Source organism: Gymnodraco acuticeps, unplaced genomic scaffold (assembly GCF_902827175.1).
Source record: "Gymnodraco acuticeps unplaced genomic scaffold, fGymAcu1.1, whole genome shotgun sequence".
In the NCBI taxonomy this organism is placed as follows: Eukaryota; Metazoa; Chordata; class Actinopteri; order Perciformes; family Bathydraconidae; genus Gymnodraco; species Gymnodraco acuticeps.
Genome location: NW_022990510.1, coordinates 240115 through 258514, shown reverse-complemented (window position 1 = coordinate 258514; position 18400 = coordinate 240115). Strand labels below are relative to the sequence as shown.

Genomic DNA, 18400 nt, shown 5'->3' with positions numbered 1-18400 from the left:
ATTCTGGCGACAACATGACGCCCGTATACAAGATGGTCCCACGGACGTAAACAACAACGTGACCTCGGAGCTCCGTAAAAACAAAGCTGTCTATGCCGTCTGACGAGATTTTCATATTTCTGGAGTAATTATACCGTTTTGGACGAACAGAAATATGATATTATTATTATTCTGGCATCACTTTAAAATGTTACGGGGAAAATCTGCATTTTGGTTTGAGGGCGCACTCTGAGAGTAAGAGGGCGCAGCGCCCCTATTAAACCCCTGGTTTAACCCTTAAGAGTCCCTGGGGCCATTTTTCAGCCATTCGGGTTTTCATGTTCATGCCATTTTGGCTGTGTTGAATGAATATTGCTCAAACTTGCCAGAGGATATTCTTTTTTAGTTGTATATTGAATTGTCGTCTCAGTAAATTAGCCTAAAATGGCTAAGCTACACAAAAACCGACACATTGGTTCTCGCTCAGGTTGTTTATACAGGTGCACTGCAGCCATGGTTATAAGTATTACTATCAGTGCAGGAGTAGTCTTTTTGGAGATGGCAAGGCATTACAGCACACAGGAAGCTCTGGACATCATCATGCACTCTGATTGCGAGGATGGATCCTCATCCTCCTCCGTGGACTATGAGGCTGACACAGAAGAGGCCTCAGAGTCCACGGAGGACGCCTCAGAGGTGGGAACAGACCAGCTAGAGTCCAACTCAGACTCATCTGAAACTGAGAGCGGAGGGGAGATGGAGGAAGCAGCTGCAGGATGGACTTCAAAAAATGGTAAAGTGTTATGGTCTCCCACAAACACTGAGACGCTCCGCTACGTCCCAGCAGCCAGAAGTTTGACCCCGGGACCAACACACTATGCTGTCGCCCGAATCAGTGACTCGGCATCCAGCTTTGCACTGCTGATGACAGATGACATCCTGCAGCATATTGTGTCCATGACAAACCTGCATGGGAGACGGTCAATTGCAGAGTGGCGAGATATGGACACAGAGGAACTGCAGGCTTACGTGGGGCTGCTCATTTTGGCCGGTGTTTACAGATCAAAAAATGAATCGACCCTCAGCCTCTGGAGTGAGAAATCGGGACGGAGCATTTTCCGAGCCACGATGTCCCACAGGAGGTTTCACCAGATCAGCCGAACACTGCGGTTCGACGACAAGCTATCCCGATTGCGGCGCCGTGATGACAAGCTGGCTGCTTTCCGCAAAGTCTGGGATATGTGGACGCACCGCCTGCCGATGCTGTTCAGCCCATTCAGCGACGTCTGCGTGGATGAACAGCTCGTCCCATTCAGAGGCAGGTGCAGCTTCAAGCAGTATATGCCAAAAAAGCCGGCCAAATACGGTATAAAGATTTGGGCAAACTGTGATGTAAAATCATCCTACGCCTGGAGACTGCAGGTGTATACAGGCAAAGCAGCTGGCAGTCCTTCTGAAGTCAACCAGGGGATGAGGGTGGTCCTGGAGATGACAGAGGGGCTCCAGGGACACATCATTACCTGTGGCAATGTGTTCACGTCCTTCGCACTGGCTGAGGAGCTGCTCGGGAGAAAACTGGCCCTGTTTGGCACAATTCGCCGAAACAAGCCTGAGCTTCCCCCTATTTTGCTCCAGGCAAGAGCGAGAGCGATCCTCTCCTCCACCTTTGCCTTTACGAAGACCCACACACTGGTCTCTTACATCCCTCGACGGGGCAGGAATGTGCTGCTTCTAAGCACGAAACACCGCAGTCCTGACGTAAGCGACGAAATGAAGAGAAAGCCAGTCATAATCAAAGACTACAACCGATGCAAAGGAGGTGTCGACAACTTTGATAAGGTAGGCACACATGTATTCTTACTCTTATATTCTTGTCTGAAATATATGTAGGTTTTTTTCAAAGGAGCATTTTCCTATAAAATAATTAATATTTATATCATGAGAGAAAATGCTTGGAATCATTTATTCAAATTGTCTTGTTTTATGTTTTTGTTAGGTTGTTGCCACCTACTCCTGCAGGAGGAGAACAAATCGCTGGCCACTTGCCCTCTTCCTCAACCTGGTTGACATTTCCCATTACAACGCCTACGTCCTGTGGACATCAATGGAGCCATCCTGGCAGCAGCAGAAACCGTACAGGAGGAGGCTCTTCATTGAAGAGGTGGGAGAAATGCTGGTGACCCCACACATCAAGAAGAGAGGGCGCCTTCCCCGCTCATCAGCCGCTGCAACAATGGTGTCAGATGTGCAGGGTGCTGCTGCAGGCCCCTCTCTCATCAGTGAACGGAAGAGCTGGAGGCAGTGCCACTTTTGCATGGACAGAAGAGTTTGCAGCACCTGCTGCAAATGTGGGAAATTCATATGCAAGGACCACAGTCTGTCCATTTGCAGCCCCTGCTCCACCTGAGCTGGACTCTCACAGCCAGACACACAGTGTTCATTCAATGTTCATCTTTGTAAAATAAATGTTGTTCTGGTTCAAAATGATCTTGTATTATTCATTTTAGTCAGGATGGAGTAGTTTTAAAAGATTTAAATTATTCTAGTTTTTTGTTCTTTTCATTAAAAAAACGGTGGAGTTTTTTTCAACAAACTGGCATTTAAAGGGTTAAAATCCCCAAAATATAATTCATATTTAATATATGTATGTCAGGCTGGAGTAGTTTTAAAAGACTGACTCTGTAAAAGTGGGAACAAATATGAATATATCATATTTTTATAGCAGTTTTTGTGAAGGTGGCATTTTCTGGCCTCAGGAACACGAGTGTGAGTTTTTGTTTAAATCTGACACTGCAAAAAAAACAACAATGCATTCAAATTAATTTGGCTGCCAATTGACCAATATAGGGACCTAATAATAACAATAATCAAATATTCCTTGAAATGTATTTTTTGAAAATTATTCTAGTTTTTAGTTTTTTTCAATAAAAAAACTGTGGAGTTTTTTCAACAAACTGGCATTTAAAGGGTTAAAATCCCCAAAATATAATTCATATGTCATATGTGTATGTCAGGCTGGAGTAGTTTTAAAAGACTGACTCTTTGAAAGTGGGAAAAAATATGAATATATCATATTTTTATAACAGTTTTTGTGAAGGTGGCATTTTATGGCCTTAGGAACAAATACGTTTTTCTTTTTAAAGGGACTCTTAAGGGTTAAACAAAAACCTGGTATCTATACACTTAAGAAAACATACACACATACATCACTCATACATCACACATACATATGATTAAATGCAGTTAAAATCACAGTGTTAAGAGAAATGTGCATGTGTTGCATGTTGATCACTTAATAAATAATTAAATCAATATATGCAGGAATAAATATGTTTTGATGATTATTTGGAGCGCAGTTACAATATGTCTGTACCCGTATGCGTTGTAGTGCTAGTTATTATATTATATATAGATATATATCTAGGCCTATATATTATATTGTTATTTAGATCTCTTATTGCTTTTAAAACTCATATGAACATTTCACTGCCTGTCTGTTTTAAAAAAATGTGATTTAAAACCTAAATACATTTTTAAATAAACAATGAAAATACACATGATAAAAACAACATAACTAAAAGCTTGTGGCACATTTTCCAACATAATTGAATCAAACACCCACAGAGAGTTCCTGTTATGGTGTCCTCACGGAGGGATTGTGCTTCCATTCAATGTACAGACAGACATCATTACTCATTGACAGACAGTGAGCATATGCACATACAATGTGCTAACATCTCAAATGCATTATTCAAAGGACAGTTTGTTAAGCACTAGAGAGCAATATGCTTTCGGAACAAATGAATCGGAAGCTCAAGGGTATTCTGGATAATTTCTAGCTCCTTAAAATGCAAATGCTGCTTCCACTAGGCATGCTTAAAAAGATAATACTTATGCAATGGTCATTTCAATAACACATTCTTCTCACTCGACAAAGAAGGTCGACACTCGCACAAATGTAGCTGTGTGGGCGGATAGAGAGCTGAGGAGAGATTAAGCCATTTGAGAAGACAAGTATACGGATCTATCAGAATCCCAACGAGCAGGCTGGAGGGATCCGGCTGCGTACAGTAAGAGAAAAACCCTCTAATGTTTAAGAATGAAGTAATTAACCAACATAATCTGTGTATTCAACTCTAAGAGGCTCTAAGGCATTTGTTTGGCTCAAAGGCAGCTTCAGTCACACAATCACCTGAAAACACACTGATTACAGGAGCTCAGCTGTGTGAGACGAGGCCATCACTGACTGCAAAGGCGCAGAATGGATCGCTTCAGGATGCCTTTTGTGGGGGACAAGCCGTAAAAGTGGGGGCAGGCTGATGCCATTTTCACACACAAAACAGAATAAAAAGCATGTGCATAACTAGGTGGGAACCAACACTGGGTAAAATAATATATATTTTTTAATGTGTTCGTTTCTCCTCCGTTACTTACTACTTAACATTTAGTTAAGGTCTCAGACTAACTCTAGCTCTCCTAACCTTTTTGATATGAAGAAAAAAAAATGTAATCTGTATGCCAAATCCACATGTGTTAAGAACGTGGTACAAAAAAACTGGACTCAAATGCAACTCACTTTTTAATGAGAAAAATAAACAAAGTTCAAACAAATGATCACTCTTGCGAGGACAAAAATAAAGCTCTTCTCTTTGGAAACGCGCTGGGTCTCTAGACATGTGAAGCACACTGAAACAAGACGAACTGGTAAAAGACAAGGGCAACGAGAGGTTTCTCAATACTCTAATTTCCCCTCCTCGACTCCTAACCTCGACTCCTATCCTCGAGACTTAGTCCCGCCCACAGGAGATGCGAGCGGAGGACTGAGGAGGGGAACCGAGGAGAGAAGAGGGGAAGCAGCAGGCGGTTAGAGAAATGAGAACTCCTCTCCTCTGAGCGGTCATTTTAAAGATACGTCCATTAATGATGACAGGAGGCACAGCAGCCCTCTGTCTGATGGACAGATGTGTTCATGACCACTTCTATATTTACTTTGATTCATTCACAGTGCGGTATAATGAGACAATAACAGGCTACAGATGCGGACACACACACATACACACACACACACACACATATATATTTATATACAATTTCAGATTAAAACAAGTATGAGAGCACTCTCATAATGTAACACAATCAGAGACTGGATATATCCCCCCCCCCCCCCCCCCCCCCCCCCCCTCTCTGGTCGCTGAAATGGGGAATTGAAATTACGGGCCAAAAGTTGTATTTACAAGTATTAAAAGTAAGCAGAGGACACCAAACCAACTGAGACCCGTCTACTCACTGTACAACACACACACACACACACACACACACACACACACACACACACACACACACACACACACACACACACACACACACACACACACACACAGCTCCTAAAGCATAATCAGGCTACAGCCGTTGTGTATTTTATTATGTGAAGCACTAAATGGTCTTAGTTAAATATCGACTCTTTGTTTGTTGGTATCTACTAAAACTACAGCATACAAATAAAGAGAGTAGGCCTGTTATACTGGGTGATACATATTTTACACACTGCTCTGCTTTTTGCACGGACCTCACAGCTGTTCTCTCTGGAAACATCGCGTCGCGATGGATTTCTATGCCCAGGGGGGTATACTACGAAGCAGGATTTTCGCTTAGCCGGCTAACTTCAGGGGAAACTCGGGGTTTCCGGTCCTACGACGCTGGTTCTCTTTTTAGCAGGCTAGATCTCCATGGTAACTTATGCTGTGCGGCTAACCTGGTCGGGTTGCAGGCTAAGAGCTCAACTCAGTGAAAGCACTGCCTGCTGACCAATCAGAGCTCAGTGTGCGGAGTTTAAAGATCAAATGCAAAGCTTTTTGTATAATTGCCAGTACAATCGAAATCATATAGCTACAACACTATCTAAGATATTGCAGTATTAAAATCGGAGATAATATGAGTCTGGCAATGCGCAATATTAATTTTGTTCAACCCCCAACACCAAGTCCGACGATTTATTTTCTCCGCCGCAAGATGGCGGCGCGTGACGTCAGATGTGCCAAACATATTTCCACCTGGCTTATCAATCACAGCGGCTTCCGCCGATAGTACAACTAGTTTCGTCTATCATGTCTGATTCTGAGTAGACTATAGACTAAAAGCTTTAGGAATCCAAACTATAACATATAATAAGTACCCTGTATCAAGATTGATGCAAAACAAGTGAAATTTGACCTTTTTAGAGAGGTTTAGAAAAATAAAGTCCAGGCGCTCTGAGTGAGCCTCTGAATTAGCCCCGAGCGAAAAATGCTCGCAGCGGCTCACAGCGGCTTCCGCCGATAGTACAACTTAGTTTCGTCTATCATGTCTGATTCTGAGTCGGAGGCCACCCAATATCTGGAGCATGTTGTCGACATCCAACCATATCTATACGAGCCTCTGATGTCGAAGAGGAAATACAAGGAAACGTCACCTGATATCACCGATGAAAGTGCTGATGGCGATGATTCAAGTTCGCCATCTGAGGAAGAGGCCGAGGGTGCTGAGAATTGGTGTAGATGTGGAAACTGCCAGACCATGCCTACAAGCCGAAAAAACAAGTGCTGCCACAACTATGGGAAAGTGAAGGAAGAGATGGGAGAAGAAGTCTGCATCACCGACTGTAGGACGTTCGACATTTTCCGTTATGAGTGGAGGAGCGATGAATGAGCTGCAGATAAACTACAATGCTAACAGTGAATTAGCCCCGAGCGAAAAATGCTAACCTATCACTCCTAGCGCCCTTATTACTTATCCTAGCTCCACATCCAACACATTGTTTATGATCGTAAAGACACAGAATCTAACGGTGCCCACCTCTATAAGCAATAAAACTGCAATTCCGTTATCTGCGTTATCTGCTGTGCTCCGTGCGCTTTGAAATCTAATCAAAAGTTGTTTACCTCAATTCTTTGGCGTTTCTGCATCGCCCGGCTCTTTCGTTCTTTCAGTGGTTTCTTGTGCTGAAATATGGAGGGGACGGCTCCGGGTTTCAGCCTCCGACGTGCTATTAATGCTTCTCCACCAACAGACTTCATGATAGCAGGATCAACGTCGTATGCATCACACGCGAAGTGGTCAGAACACAACTTGCTCCATTTTGTCGGTTGCCATCCAACACGATTCACTAAAAAAATCAATTTTTTGCGGATGATTTGGTCTTTGGGAAATGCATGTAAAACTCTCCCAGATCCCGCACCGTTCGTACAACAAAAAGCACAACAATAACCCATGTTAATTCAGTTTTCTTTTCAAAAAACATGTGACCGAGACTGCCGAGTCGGGATATTTGGTCCAGAGACTGTTTGGCCACTATTACGTCACGCGCGCGGAGGCTGCTGGGAATTACATGTCAGAAATTCAGACGGCTTTGGGTCGAGTTTTGGATCAATAAAAAGCTTTTTTTTGGGTGTATTATCTCGATTTAAATAAAATAAAAAATACAGGCAGTCTTAAAAACAACATTTCTATAAAAATGTAGCATATTTGGAAGCTTTGCATTTGATCTTTAAAGCGATCAAGTCATATTACAGGAGAAAGGAAATACAGAAAAACTGCCGTTGCAGGAAAGACGGCCGGCTAAAATCACCGACTGTGTGAACGTGAAAATGAATAGAATATCATCTCCCATCTTCAGAGCAATCTGACTATTATAACATTAGCGTTAAGAAAGCTTACTGAAATATCTGCCACAACATAACGGATCAGAGTAACATTACAGTCATATCACATCATAATTAGGGCTGTCAGTCGATTAAAATATTTAATCGCGATTAATCGCAAATTAATCGTAAATATTTTATCTGTTCTAAATGTACCTTAGAGGAATATTTTTCAAGTTTTTAATAGTCTTAGTATCATATGAGTGGACAAATATGCTTTATGCTAATGTTTATTATCATTTAAACAATGACAAATATTCTCATGAATATTAAACACAACAACCTCTGAACATTACAAATATTCGCCTCAATTCAACCTGGAACCTCTCATACAATAATACAATACAATGTGTGTGTGTGTGTGTGTGTGTGTGTGTGTGTGTGTGTGTGTGTGTGTGTGTGTGTGTGTGTGTGTGTGTGTGTGTATGTGTGTGTGTGTATGTGTGTGTGTGTGTGTGTGTGTGTGTGTGTGTGTGTGTGTGTGTGTGTGTGTGTGTGTGTGTGTGTGTGTGTGTGTGTGTGTGGTATTACTATACTTGTGGGGCTTCCCTTATGGGGACAAATTGGAGGTCCCCATGAGGGGAATCATTAATTTTAGGGTGAAGACTTGGTTAGGTTTAGGATTAGGGTTATACTAATAAAGGACTGGCTTATCTAAAGCCAGTTGAGTAGCACTTGAAATGTTTTTGCTTTATGAAGCCTGATGTACTTATATGATTCTGTTTTCTTCAAGTTGTATTTTGTTGGTCGAACGCACTTATTGTAAGTCGCTTTGGATAAAAGCGTCAGCTAAATGCAATGTCATGTAATGTAATGTAATGGGTAAGGTTAAGGGTAAGGGTTATGGTTAGGCATGTGTTGGTTATGGTTATGGTTAAGGTTAGGATAAGTCTCCAGGAAATGCATGTAAGTCAATGTAATGTCCCCTGAAGTGGTGTGTGTGTGTGTGTGTGTGTGTGTGTGTGTGTGTGTGTGTGTGTGTGTGTGTGTGTGTGTGTGTGTGTGTGTGTGTGTGTGTGTGTGTGTGTGTGTGTGTGTGTGTGTGTGTGTGTGTGTGTGTGTGTGTGTGTGTGTGTGTGATGGATCGTTGGAGCTATGTGCAACTCAAGGCATATGCTCGAACGGGAGCTGCCTGGACGCTGCAATCATGTTGCGCACTATCCGTGCTGAGTGTGCTGACTTTTCGTACAATGTCCCACTGTCTGGCTTCCTGCATAAAGTCAAGTGCTCGGCGAAATGTCGCTCCTCTGTTTTCATTGAAACCGCTCCTTATATCCGTTAGCGCTGCTAGCTAGCACCAGATGCTAACAACAACAATACACGTAAGGTCTCTCTCTCGCTCGCGCCACACATACACACACCCTCCCGGTCCTCCCGATGGCCAGTCGTTGCCTGCCGGTGAGCGTGGAAGTGTGGTCTGCTATAAGCGGGCAGCATCATGTCAGCTTGTAGATGGTATTTTAAACTCGATGTGCTCTGAAACTACGGGGCGGCCGAGGACAAAAAATACACATGCGTTAATCGCGTTAAAATAATTAGTGGCGTAATTTTTTTTTTTCGTTACTGCGTTATTAACGCGTTAACTTGACAGCCATAATCATAATGTATCATATATTTCCTTATCTGAGTCAGCTGAGCCGTATCTGGCCGTGCAACACTCACAGTGTCACATACTGTATGCAGAAGTATTATTTTAAGCAACACATTAAGTTGAGGAAACACTCGAGTCAACTTAATGTCAGATCGTGTCTTAGACGTGTCAATTCAATTCAATTCAAAACCTTTATTTATCCAGGTAAAATCCCATTGAGATCAATGATCTCTTTTTCAAGGGAGACCTGCAGTGTCTTAGCAGTGATATCATAAACCTGTTAATGTACGCATTCAAACACTTGTTCTGTTACCAGCTGTATTCACCTTGCAGGTGCAGCTATGTGGCTTTGATCCTGGATCAAGTGTTTAAGTCATGGATGTTTAAAGTTTAACTTCTTCATATGTCTAATATTAAAGTTCACTTTTCATTCAGGAAGTATGACGCTGCGCTGTCAGTGCGCTTCTCCATGTCTGTGATTGGTCGAATGCTCCAAATACCACCCCTTTCATGTGAACGCGCCTCAGGTAAAACTCCTGCTGAATTCCTGTGACTCCAACAAAGAGCTAATTATTGTAGGAGACTTTAACATCAACTGGAATGACAAACAAAATAGAAAAAGCTTAAACGGATCACGGATAAACACAACTTAATACAACTAATGGATCAACCGACTAGAATAACCAAAACCTCCAAGACTATGATAGATTTATTATTTACAAACAAAGCTGACAGAATAATTCAAACCTACAATTTCCTGACTGGTCTTTCTGACCATAATCTTGTTCTTTTTGCCAGGAAACTCACAAAAAAAGGTTCATGGCCGCACCTAAAACCCCTGCCTTGGGTTTACGCTTCATCCCCAAAATCCTGCAACAACGTTTTATGGAGGCAGTGAAAATGATTAATTGGGGGGACACTCTGTCCTCTGAAGACATTGGTGAAAACAGTCATCCGTTTATATCTAAAATTAGTGGTGCAATGTCTTCCTTTTCAAGGAGAGGGTGCTTTAGGGACAGGAAGGAACATCATCTTTCCTGGCTGAATCTACAGTGCAGGAATTTGATTAAATCAAGAGACCAACTATTAAAGCAGAGCTTGAAATCCGGACTATCCACTGACAGACATGCTGGTAACAAGGTAACACAAACAATAAGAAAGGCCAAAGCGAACTTCTTCATCAACATAATTGAAGGTGTGAAAGGTAACAGTAAAAACCTTTGGAAAATCCTAAATAAACTATTAGGTAAACATAAGAAACAGGAAAATAATGTACTAGAATTACAAATCAATGATGCCCTGATAAAAGACCCTGCAGTGTTGTCCAACTCTCTCAATGAGTATTTTATAAATAGTGCTCTGGACATCACAAAGCTCTTCCCGCCATCTGAGGTCTCACCTAGCCCGACTGTGGATACACATCCAGTTTTTGACCTGGAGGAAATCACAGAGGTGGAGTTAAAAAATATAATCTCAGGGTTAAAAGGTTCTAAGGCTAGGAATGCAGATGATTTAGAGACCAACTTCATAAAAACAAATATTGACGGTCTAATAAAACCAATTAGTATGCTAGTGAATCAATCTATCAGCACGAGGGAAGTTCCATCATCTTGGAAGGTGGCCACGGTGACACCGATCTTTAAATCTGGGGATAAGGCAATGATGTCCAATTACAGACCAATCAGCATCCTCCCCTGTGTCTCTAAGATTGCTGAGAAATGGGTGTCAAAACTAATCACCAAACACTTAGATAAAGGTTTCGCTCCACTCGACCCAATGCAGTTTGGTTTTCGTGCTCACCACTCCACTGAGACAGCTAACTGTGTCTTTGTGGAAAAGGTTAAATGTATGTTGGACACGAGCCCATATGTAGGAGCTGTCTTCCTTGATCTCAGGAAGGCTTTTGACACTGTTGACCACCAAGTGCTCCTTACAAAGCTGACGTATTTCAATTTTTCGGCAGATTCAATACTGTGGGTTAAGTCTTACTTATCAAACAGAAAACAGTGTTTTGGTCAACGGGACCAAATCCCCCTACCTTGTGAACCCTGTTGGGCCACAAGGTTCCATTATTGGACCATTACTGTTTTCTCTGTACATTAATGACTTGCCTAATGTATGTCCTGAGTTGAATGTGCAAATGTTTGCCGATGATGCGGTCATCTTTGTACAGGGGAAAAACACTGAAATGATCTCATTCTGTCTCTCTAATACTTTGGACAAGGTTCAACACTGGCTGAACAACATTTGCTTACAGTTAAATGCAAAAAAAACAGTATGCATGATGTTCAGTAAACGACCAGTCAAAAACGAAGGATCCAATATGTTTTTAAACGGAGCAGAAATAGAACTAGTCTCCCACTTCAAGTATCTTGCAGTCATAATGGACTCGAACTTGACTTTTAAGAAACATATTAAGAAAGTATCCAATACCATTAAATTCAACTTGCAACATTTTAAAAATTAGACCCTTCTTAACTGTCAATGCTGCAAAATCATACCTCCACTGTGTGATTCTATCCCACATTGAATACTATTTTACAAACTGGTCGTTTGCTTGTGCCACAAACCTGAAACCCATAGAACAGCTGTACAAGAGAGCTATCAAGGTGTTTGACAGAAAGCCACATTCATACCACCACTGTACCATCCTTGAAAAATACAATTTCTTGAGTTTTGACAATTCTCTCTCAGTTTAGTGATGTGTCGGTCGCGAACTTTTAAGTGAACGACGGGAGCCGGCTCTCGCCCGCGAACGAGCCGTTTTTTTGTTTTGCGGAGGGATCTAAATCGGCATGAAGGCACATTATGCAATGTGCACATTATCCCGCTTATTACATGGCCACATTCTCAACAAAGTAACGACATGACTCCCAATATTAATTGAAATGCTTTTATGGATTTAGAAAATGATTTTATTGATTTAAAAAATAGTTGTATTTATTTAAATTGACATGAATCCGCTAAGAAAAATAGTCCGTTGTTACTGTTTGAACTAACGTAGCAACGGCAGGAACTGCTTCGATAGTGTTTTTGAGGAGCTTTTTGATTACAGATTTGAAAACATCGTTGCTTGCTTTAAAAGTATTACAATTCATTATGTCAAACCTTGGAAAGTATCTAGATATCCCTGCCCTAATGCCAAAGGAACTGGCAACTGAATATGTGTCGCCGTTTGATGTCTATGTCTGGACCACTGCGTAAAAAGGAGGGTTTCTGCCCCGTTACTTCTCTTCTTACTTCTGTAAGAATAAAACACGGAGGAGGGAGATCTCTTTTTATCCCCCTCTTCTGACAGTCCAGCAGCTGATCTCAGAGCACGCTCCCCTCTCCTGCAGGGGGGCGTGGTTTCTATAGCTAATAGTTACTGAAATAGAGCCCTGCTGTTTTGTCAGGGCCTTTTCTTTAAATATAATTTTAAAATGTCGATACAGTAGCCCCTTTTTTAAAATAGCCTAGTTTTTATAGGTGTTGCTATCTGTTTTGTGTAGCGTGGTTCTACAAGCAAGTCAGTGCATTCATTGGGTGGTATCAGAGAGTTACAAGGGTCTGTAAATGCAATGAAAACATTTGGCCACAGCAAATCATTTAAATTAAACATGTAATTTTCACTTTTGAATACTTCAGTACAAAGGATGTATTGAATAATTTAAGTGATATATGTGTACACATATACATCATTAATTAGTCAAAACAGGGCTACATTTGATTTAATTAAAAGGTATAATAAGTGGTAAACTGAAGAGCCGTTTGGGAGCCGAAAGAGCCGGCTCTTCTTGGTGAGCCGAGCCAAATGATCCGGCTCACCAAGAAGAGCCGGAATTCCCATCACTAGTCCAGTTAGAGAAAATGTCCCCATGCAAAGGTCCGGAACATCAACATGTCTAAGTTGCTTTATGAATTAGTGTGATATATATTGAAGTGACCTGTAGCTTTATCAACGTCTGCATGTAATCAACAACTGACTGCCAATCAAATAAAGTAAGTACAATTCATAAACAACAATATTTATTGTCTATTAACATTGAACTATACAGATATACAGTAAATACTGTGGCTATGTGTAATGTTCCTCTTGGGCTGCATTTTTAAATAAAATAGGAGAAAATAAATAAAATAGCTTTTGAAAATATGTGCATCTTAAAGTGCTTAATTTTAGATAAATAAAATAAAGTGTAGCAGCAGCTTGAGTTTCCCTTTTTCTTTGTTAACTGTTTCACATCATGTTTCAGACGATTATAGAACAACATCAGTCTTTACACATCATAAGTGTGTTCTAAATTGGTTTGAATCCTACCTAAAGGACAGAAACAACTTTGTTTCTATAGGTAAATACACATCTGAGTTGACAAATATGACATGTGGGGTTCCTCAAGGCTCCATCTTGGGGCCTCTTCTCTTTAACGTCTACATGCTACCACTGGCTCAGATAATGAAGAACAACAAAATAAGTTACCATAGCTATGCAGATGACACACAAATGTACGTAACAATTTCACCAGGAGACTATGCTCCAATTCAAACACTGAGTAAGTGCATTGAACAAATCAATGACTGGATGTGTCAGAACTTTCTCCAATTAAACAAAGATAAAACTGAGGTAATGGTTTTTGGAGCCAAGGCAGAACGTATAAAAGTTAGCGCTGAGCTTCAGTCTGCAATGTTCAAAACAACAGATAAAGCCATAAATCTAGGTGTAGTCATGGACTCTGACCTGAGTTTCAACAGTCACATTAAAACAGTTACTAAATCAGCCTACTATCACCTAAAGAATATATCTAGGATTAAAAGACTAATGTCACAGCAGGATTTGGAAAAACTTGTCCGTGCTTTTATCTTCAGTAGACTCGACTACTGCAATGGTGTCTTCACAGGTCTCACTAAAAAATCTATTAGGAAGCTGCAGCTGATTCAGAACGCCGCTGCTCGAGTCCTCACTGACACTAAGAAAGTGGATCACATCACTCCTGTTCTGAAGTCTTTACACTGGCTTCCTGTGTGTCAAAGAATAGATTTCAAAATACTGCTGCTGGTTTATAAAGCACTGAATGGTTTAGGCCCAAAATACATTTCTGACCTCCTGCTAAATGATGAACCATCCAGATCTCTCAGGTCTTCAGGGACTGGTCAGCTTTCTGTCCCCAGAGTCAGAACTAAACATGGAGAAGCAGCGTTCAGTTATTATGCTCCAAATATCTGGAACAAACTCCCAGAAACCTGCAGGTCCGCTGCAACTCTTACTACTTTTAAATCCAGGCTGAAGACTTTTCTTTTTGTCGCTGCTTTTAATTGAACTATTCATATCTTAGACTGCACTGTAACTTTTATCCATGTACTTTTTCTTTTAATGTTTATTTTATTAGCTTTTCTTTTTAATGATTCCATTTTCTTAATGTCTTTCATTTTTTGTAAAGCACTTTGAATTGCCTTGTGTTGAAAAGTGCTATATAAATAAACTTGCCTTGCCTTGCCATAACAATTGAACAGTTTTAAAGTTTCTCTTTCTTTCCCTCTTATATTGCAGTCCCTCACTCACTTTTTTTAAATTCAGTGCGAGAATTGAGCTTCAGTTTGTCCTGCCAGGAGTTTGTAAATCTGTGCTGAAATGGTGTCAGGGCCATTCTCACACACATGCAGGTGCTCATTGGTTTCAGTGATGCAAACACAGGTATGGTGAAAAAAGAGAGAACTATTCCAAGCAGAAAAAAAACAGCGTAATATACCATCTGACAAAGGCCTGTGCTATAATGCTTCAATTAACTGGCTATTCTTTATAATATACTCAGATCAATAGGAGACAGAGATGTTAAGTTATAAATCGAGGGTTTTTATTATTATTTACAGCAGGGGTGGGGAACCTTTTTCCTTTCAATTTTTACATCATCCTCCGAGGGCTGTACAAATGATTGAACTCAACCTCTGCTTAAAAAAACTAAAATCACAGCCCATTCATTTCACCTTTCTTTCATGCTGTGCAAAGAAAAAGCAACCTCTTAATCCAGATATCTCACCATGACTCACGCATGCACGTGCACGGTGTGACATGACCACCAAAACAGAAAGATATGGACACAAGATGTGTGCCAATGTATTTAGTATCCTATCCATGTGAACATGATTTAAGTGGGGGGGGGGGACCTAACCTCCTCTAGGGGGGTCCGGGGGCATGCTCCCCCGGGAAGATTAAATGTTGAAGTTAAAAGCATCAATCTGGTGCACTTTGAGAGCAACATGAAGAGATCTATGGATACATCTTTCAACACCCATATGAAACAGAACTATAAGCAGATTTTCTTTTTGGATATTTTACAAATCACTCCCCTTTTAAACTCTATTCCTGTTATTTTTAACAGCTTTTTTGTTACTGTCATATAGTATTTTATACCTGTTTTTCCTTTAGTCTCATTAATAACTATAATGATCATATCAAGGTGTGCCTTAACCTCACTGAGCTGAGGTTATTTGAGCCTCTCAGGAGAGAGCTCTCTTCCACCTGGTTGTAGAAAAGCTCTTTAAATTCGTTAGCATAGCTAGCTAACCAGATGCTAATAACAACAGATCGCCACTGTGCTTACAACTAAAGACACTGCGGCATGTGTACGGCTCCTTATGGGTACTGCAATATTTGAAGGGCTGGAGCGGCGTTCCGGTGCTCTCTGTCAGCACTCCTTTTAGACGAGACATACCCATAAAAAAACCACCTGTATGTAAATTGTAAATAAGCCATCTGTATGTCAAATATGTCTTATATGTCTTAAATGACATGATGAATTGGAAATGGGGGACCCTGATGTAAACAAGACGAAAGTCTTTCTCTGGTCTGCATCCCCTTAACAATTGTATGTTTTGAGCTGTACTGTACTGTACCCAATATACAAGCTGTTAATAAACTTTTCAATCAATCAATCAAACCACGTGAAGACACGTTACGCTCGTGTTGTGTTCAAGGAACCTGTCCTTGGCCAGGAAAAACAGGTACTCGCTTGTTTAATTATTTTTGCGGTCTAGATTTCTTCTTCTTTTTTTAAGTGAGAAGTTGTCCGTCAGTCGGACTGACGGACGGACTCCCCACCCCCCACCCCCAAAATGAAAACTCTTCGATTCTCCACGAATTACACAAGTCACCCAAATCAGAAGAAAAAAGCGGGAGGCGCCGAAAAATCCCCTATTAATAATAATCCTTATATTTATTATAGCGCTTTATCAATGACTCTCAAAGCGCTTTACAAATACACATTACACATACAGATCATACATACATGTAATGGTCATCTACTGTGGACAATACCCACAGGAGCAAATTCGGGTGAAGTGTCTTGCCCAAGCGGCAAACTCTGGGGAACAGCCGGGAAGCCAATACGGAAGTGCCACACACTGCAGTTCATACATGGGCCGCTAGGGACTGGCTGCAGAAAGGAGCAATTTCCATAGACCCCCATGTTAAAATGCCCAACTTTACAGCAGAAAAAAACATGTTTCTACCTATGGATGCAATAAATATTATTATCGATATAGTTAGATTCCACCTTCATGATTTTGAATCTGTGAGTGAATTGTTTTCTAACACAACCCTTTTATTTATATTAGGTCTTAAAGTTGTTGCATAAATTAGGGCGTGGTCACTTTGATGGACATGTACATGCCTCACTGTCAGCTAACAGCAACTTGTCCACTCTGCTAGGCTACAACCATAGAGGCGACAACGTTAGTTAGTCATCGCACTGTACTTGACCCTTTAGCTTTAGCCGTGTTCGTGGTGATTGTGGCTTTTAGAGAATATTGTTACAAATACCAGACAATTAAAATGTTGTGCTGTGCGCTTGAATGTACTAACAGAACTTCCAAGAAGTCTAAAATGATAATATTATACATGTTAACCCCGTTCGCAGGTGTTTGTGTGCTTGGTAGCTTAGCTTGTTACTTATTAGCCAGCTAAGGACGTAACCCTTTATGCATACATATACATTTTAGTTTATGATTCAGCCTTGGGTAAGACTTTTATAGTCTATGGCTATGACGCCCATAATGCTAAACGGGAGCAAATGTTAATAGGGGACCCAATTATCCCAGTGGTGGCCGCCGGAGCTAACGGAGCCGCAGGGGGCTAGCTCCAGCCGGCGTCCCGGAGCTAGCCCACTGCGGCTCCGTTAGGTCCGGGCGGTGGAGTCCGTCTTTTCTCAACGTGTGAATGACAAGCATTAAGAATAATAAAATATAGCTAATTCTCTTGCAGATTGTCTCATTTGATTATGAATGTAACGTTTATATAGGGGAACTACACTGTTAGCAGTAACTTGGTATGCATGTATTTCATGTTAGCTTAGCTTCTTAGCCTGAGCTAGCTCTGTTTACTTCCAGTTCGGAGGCAGCAGGTCCCGCCTCGGCTCCGCCTCTTTGCCCTTATTTGGAGCAGGCGGGATTAGACTCTGACGTTGCTGTCAAGCCGTTAGTGGCCGACTCCGCCTACTAAGGGCTTCACGGCAACTCTGCAGAATCCTATGGGTGACGTCACGGACACTACGTCCATTTATATATACAGTCTATGGTCTTGCCCAAGGACACAACGGCCTGACGCAGTGGGGCGGGAGCGGGTTTCGAACTGGAGTTCCCCAACGCCCCCTTGATCTGATGATCAAACGCACAGACCACTGCGCCACCCGTCACTAAGGGCTTCTCGGCAACTCTGCAGAATCCTATGGGTGACGTCACGGACACTACGTCTATTTATATATACAGTCTATGGTCTGCGGAGAGCATTGACCGGATTGGCCCAAATTGACCAATCCGTGGAGCACCTCACACACCAGGATACCTTGGCTAACTAACAGGGAGTCCCCATTGACTTGCATAGAGCTCCCTGAACGTTGGTAATAGACGAGTTGGGATCACGGAGAAATGCTCTCCGCAGACCATAGACTGTATATATAAATGGACGTAGTGTCCGTGACGTCACCCATAGGATTCTGCAAAGTTGCCGAGAAGCCCTTAGTAGGCGGAGTCGGCCACTAACGGCTCGACTGTGACGCAGGCCCGGTTCTACGGGGGTGCATAAGGGTGCCTCAGTTGAGTCGTTATGCACCCTGATTTGAAAAATTAAAGTGAAAAAAAAGTGTGAAAAATATTTCATATAATAATAGTAATAATAATAATAAGA

The 18400-nt window shown here is 41.5% G+C and overlaps 1 protein-coding gene across 1 annotated transcript; it reads left to right on the top strand.

The window, feature by feature from the left end:
- Positions 1 to 537: 537 nt before the first annotated feature.
- On the top strand, positions 538 to 2386 carry LOC117553163 (piggyBac transposable element-derived protein 4-like). The gene is made up of 2 exons (XM_034226993.1): positions 538 to 1818; positions 1976 to 2386. The coding sequence occupies exons 1-2, from the start codon at positions 538 to 540 to the stop codon at positions 2384 to 2386; spliced, it is 1692 nt and encodes a 563-aa protein (XP_034082884.1).
- Positions 2387 to 18400: the final 16014 nt, after the last annotated feature.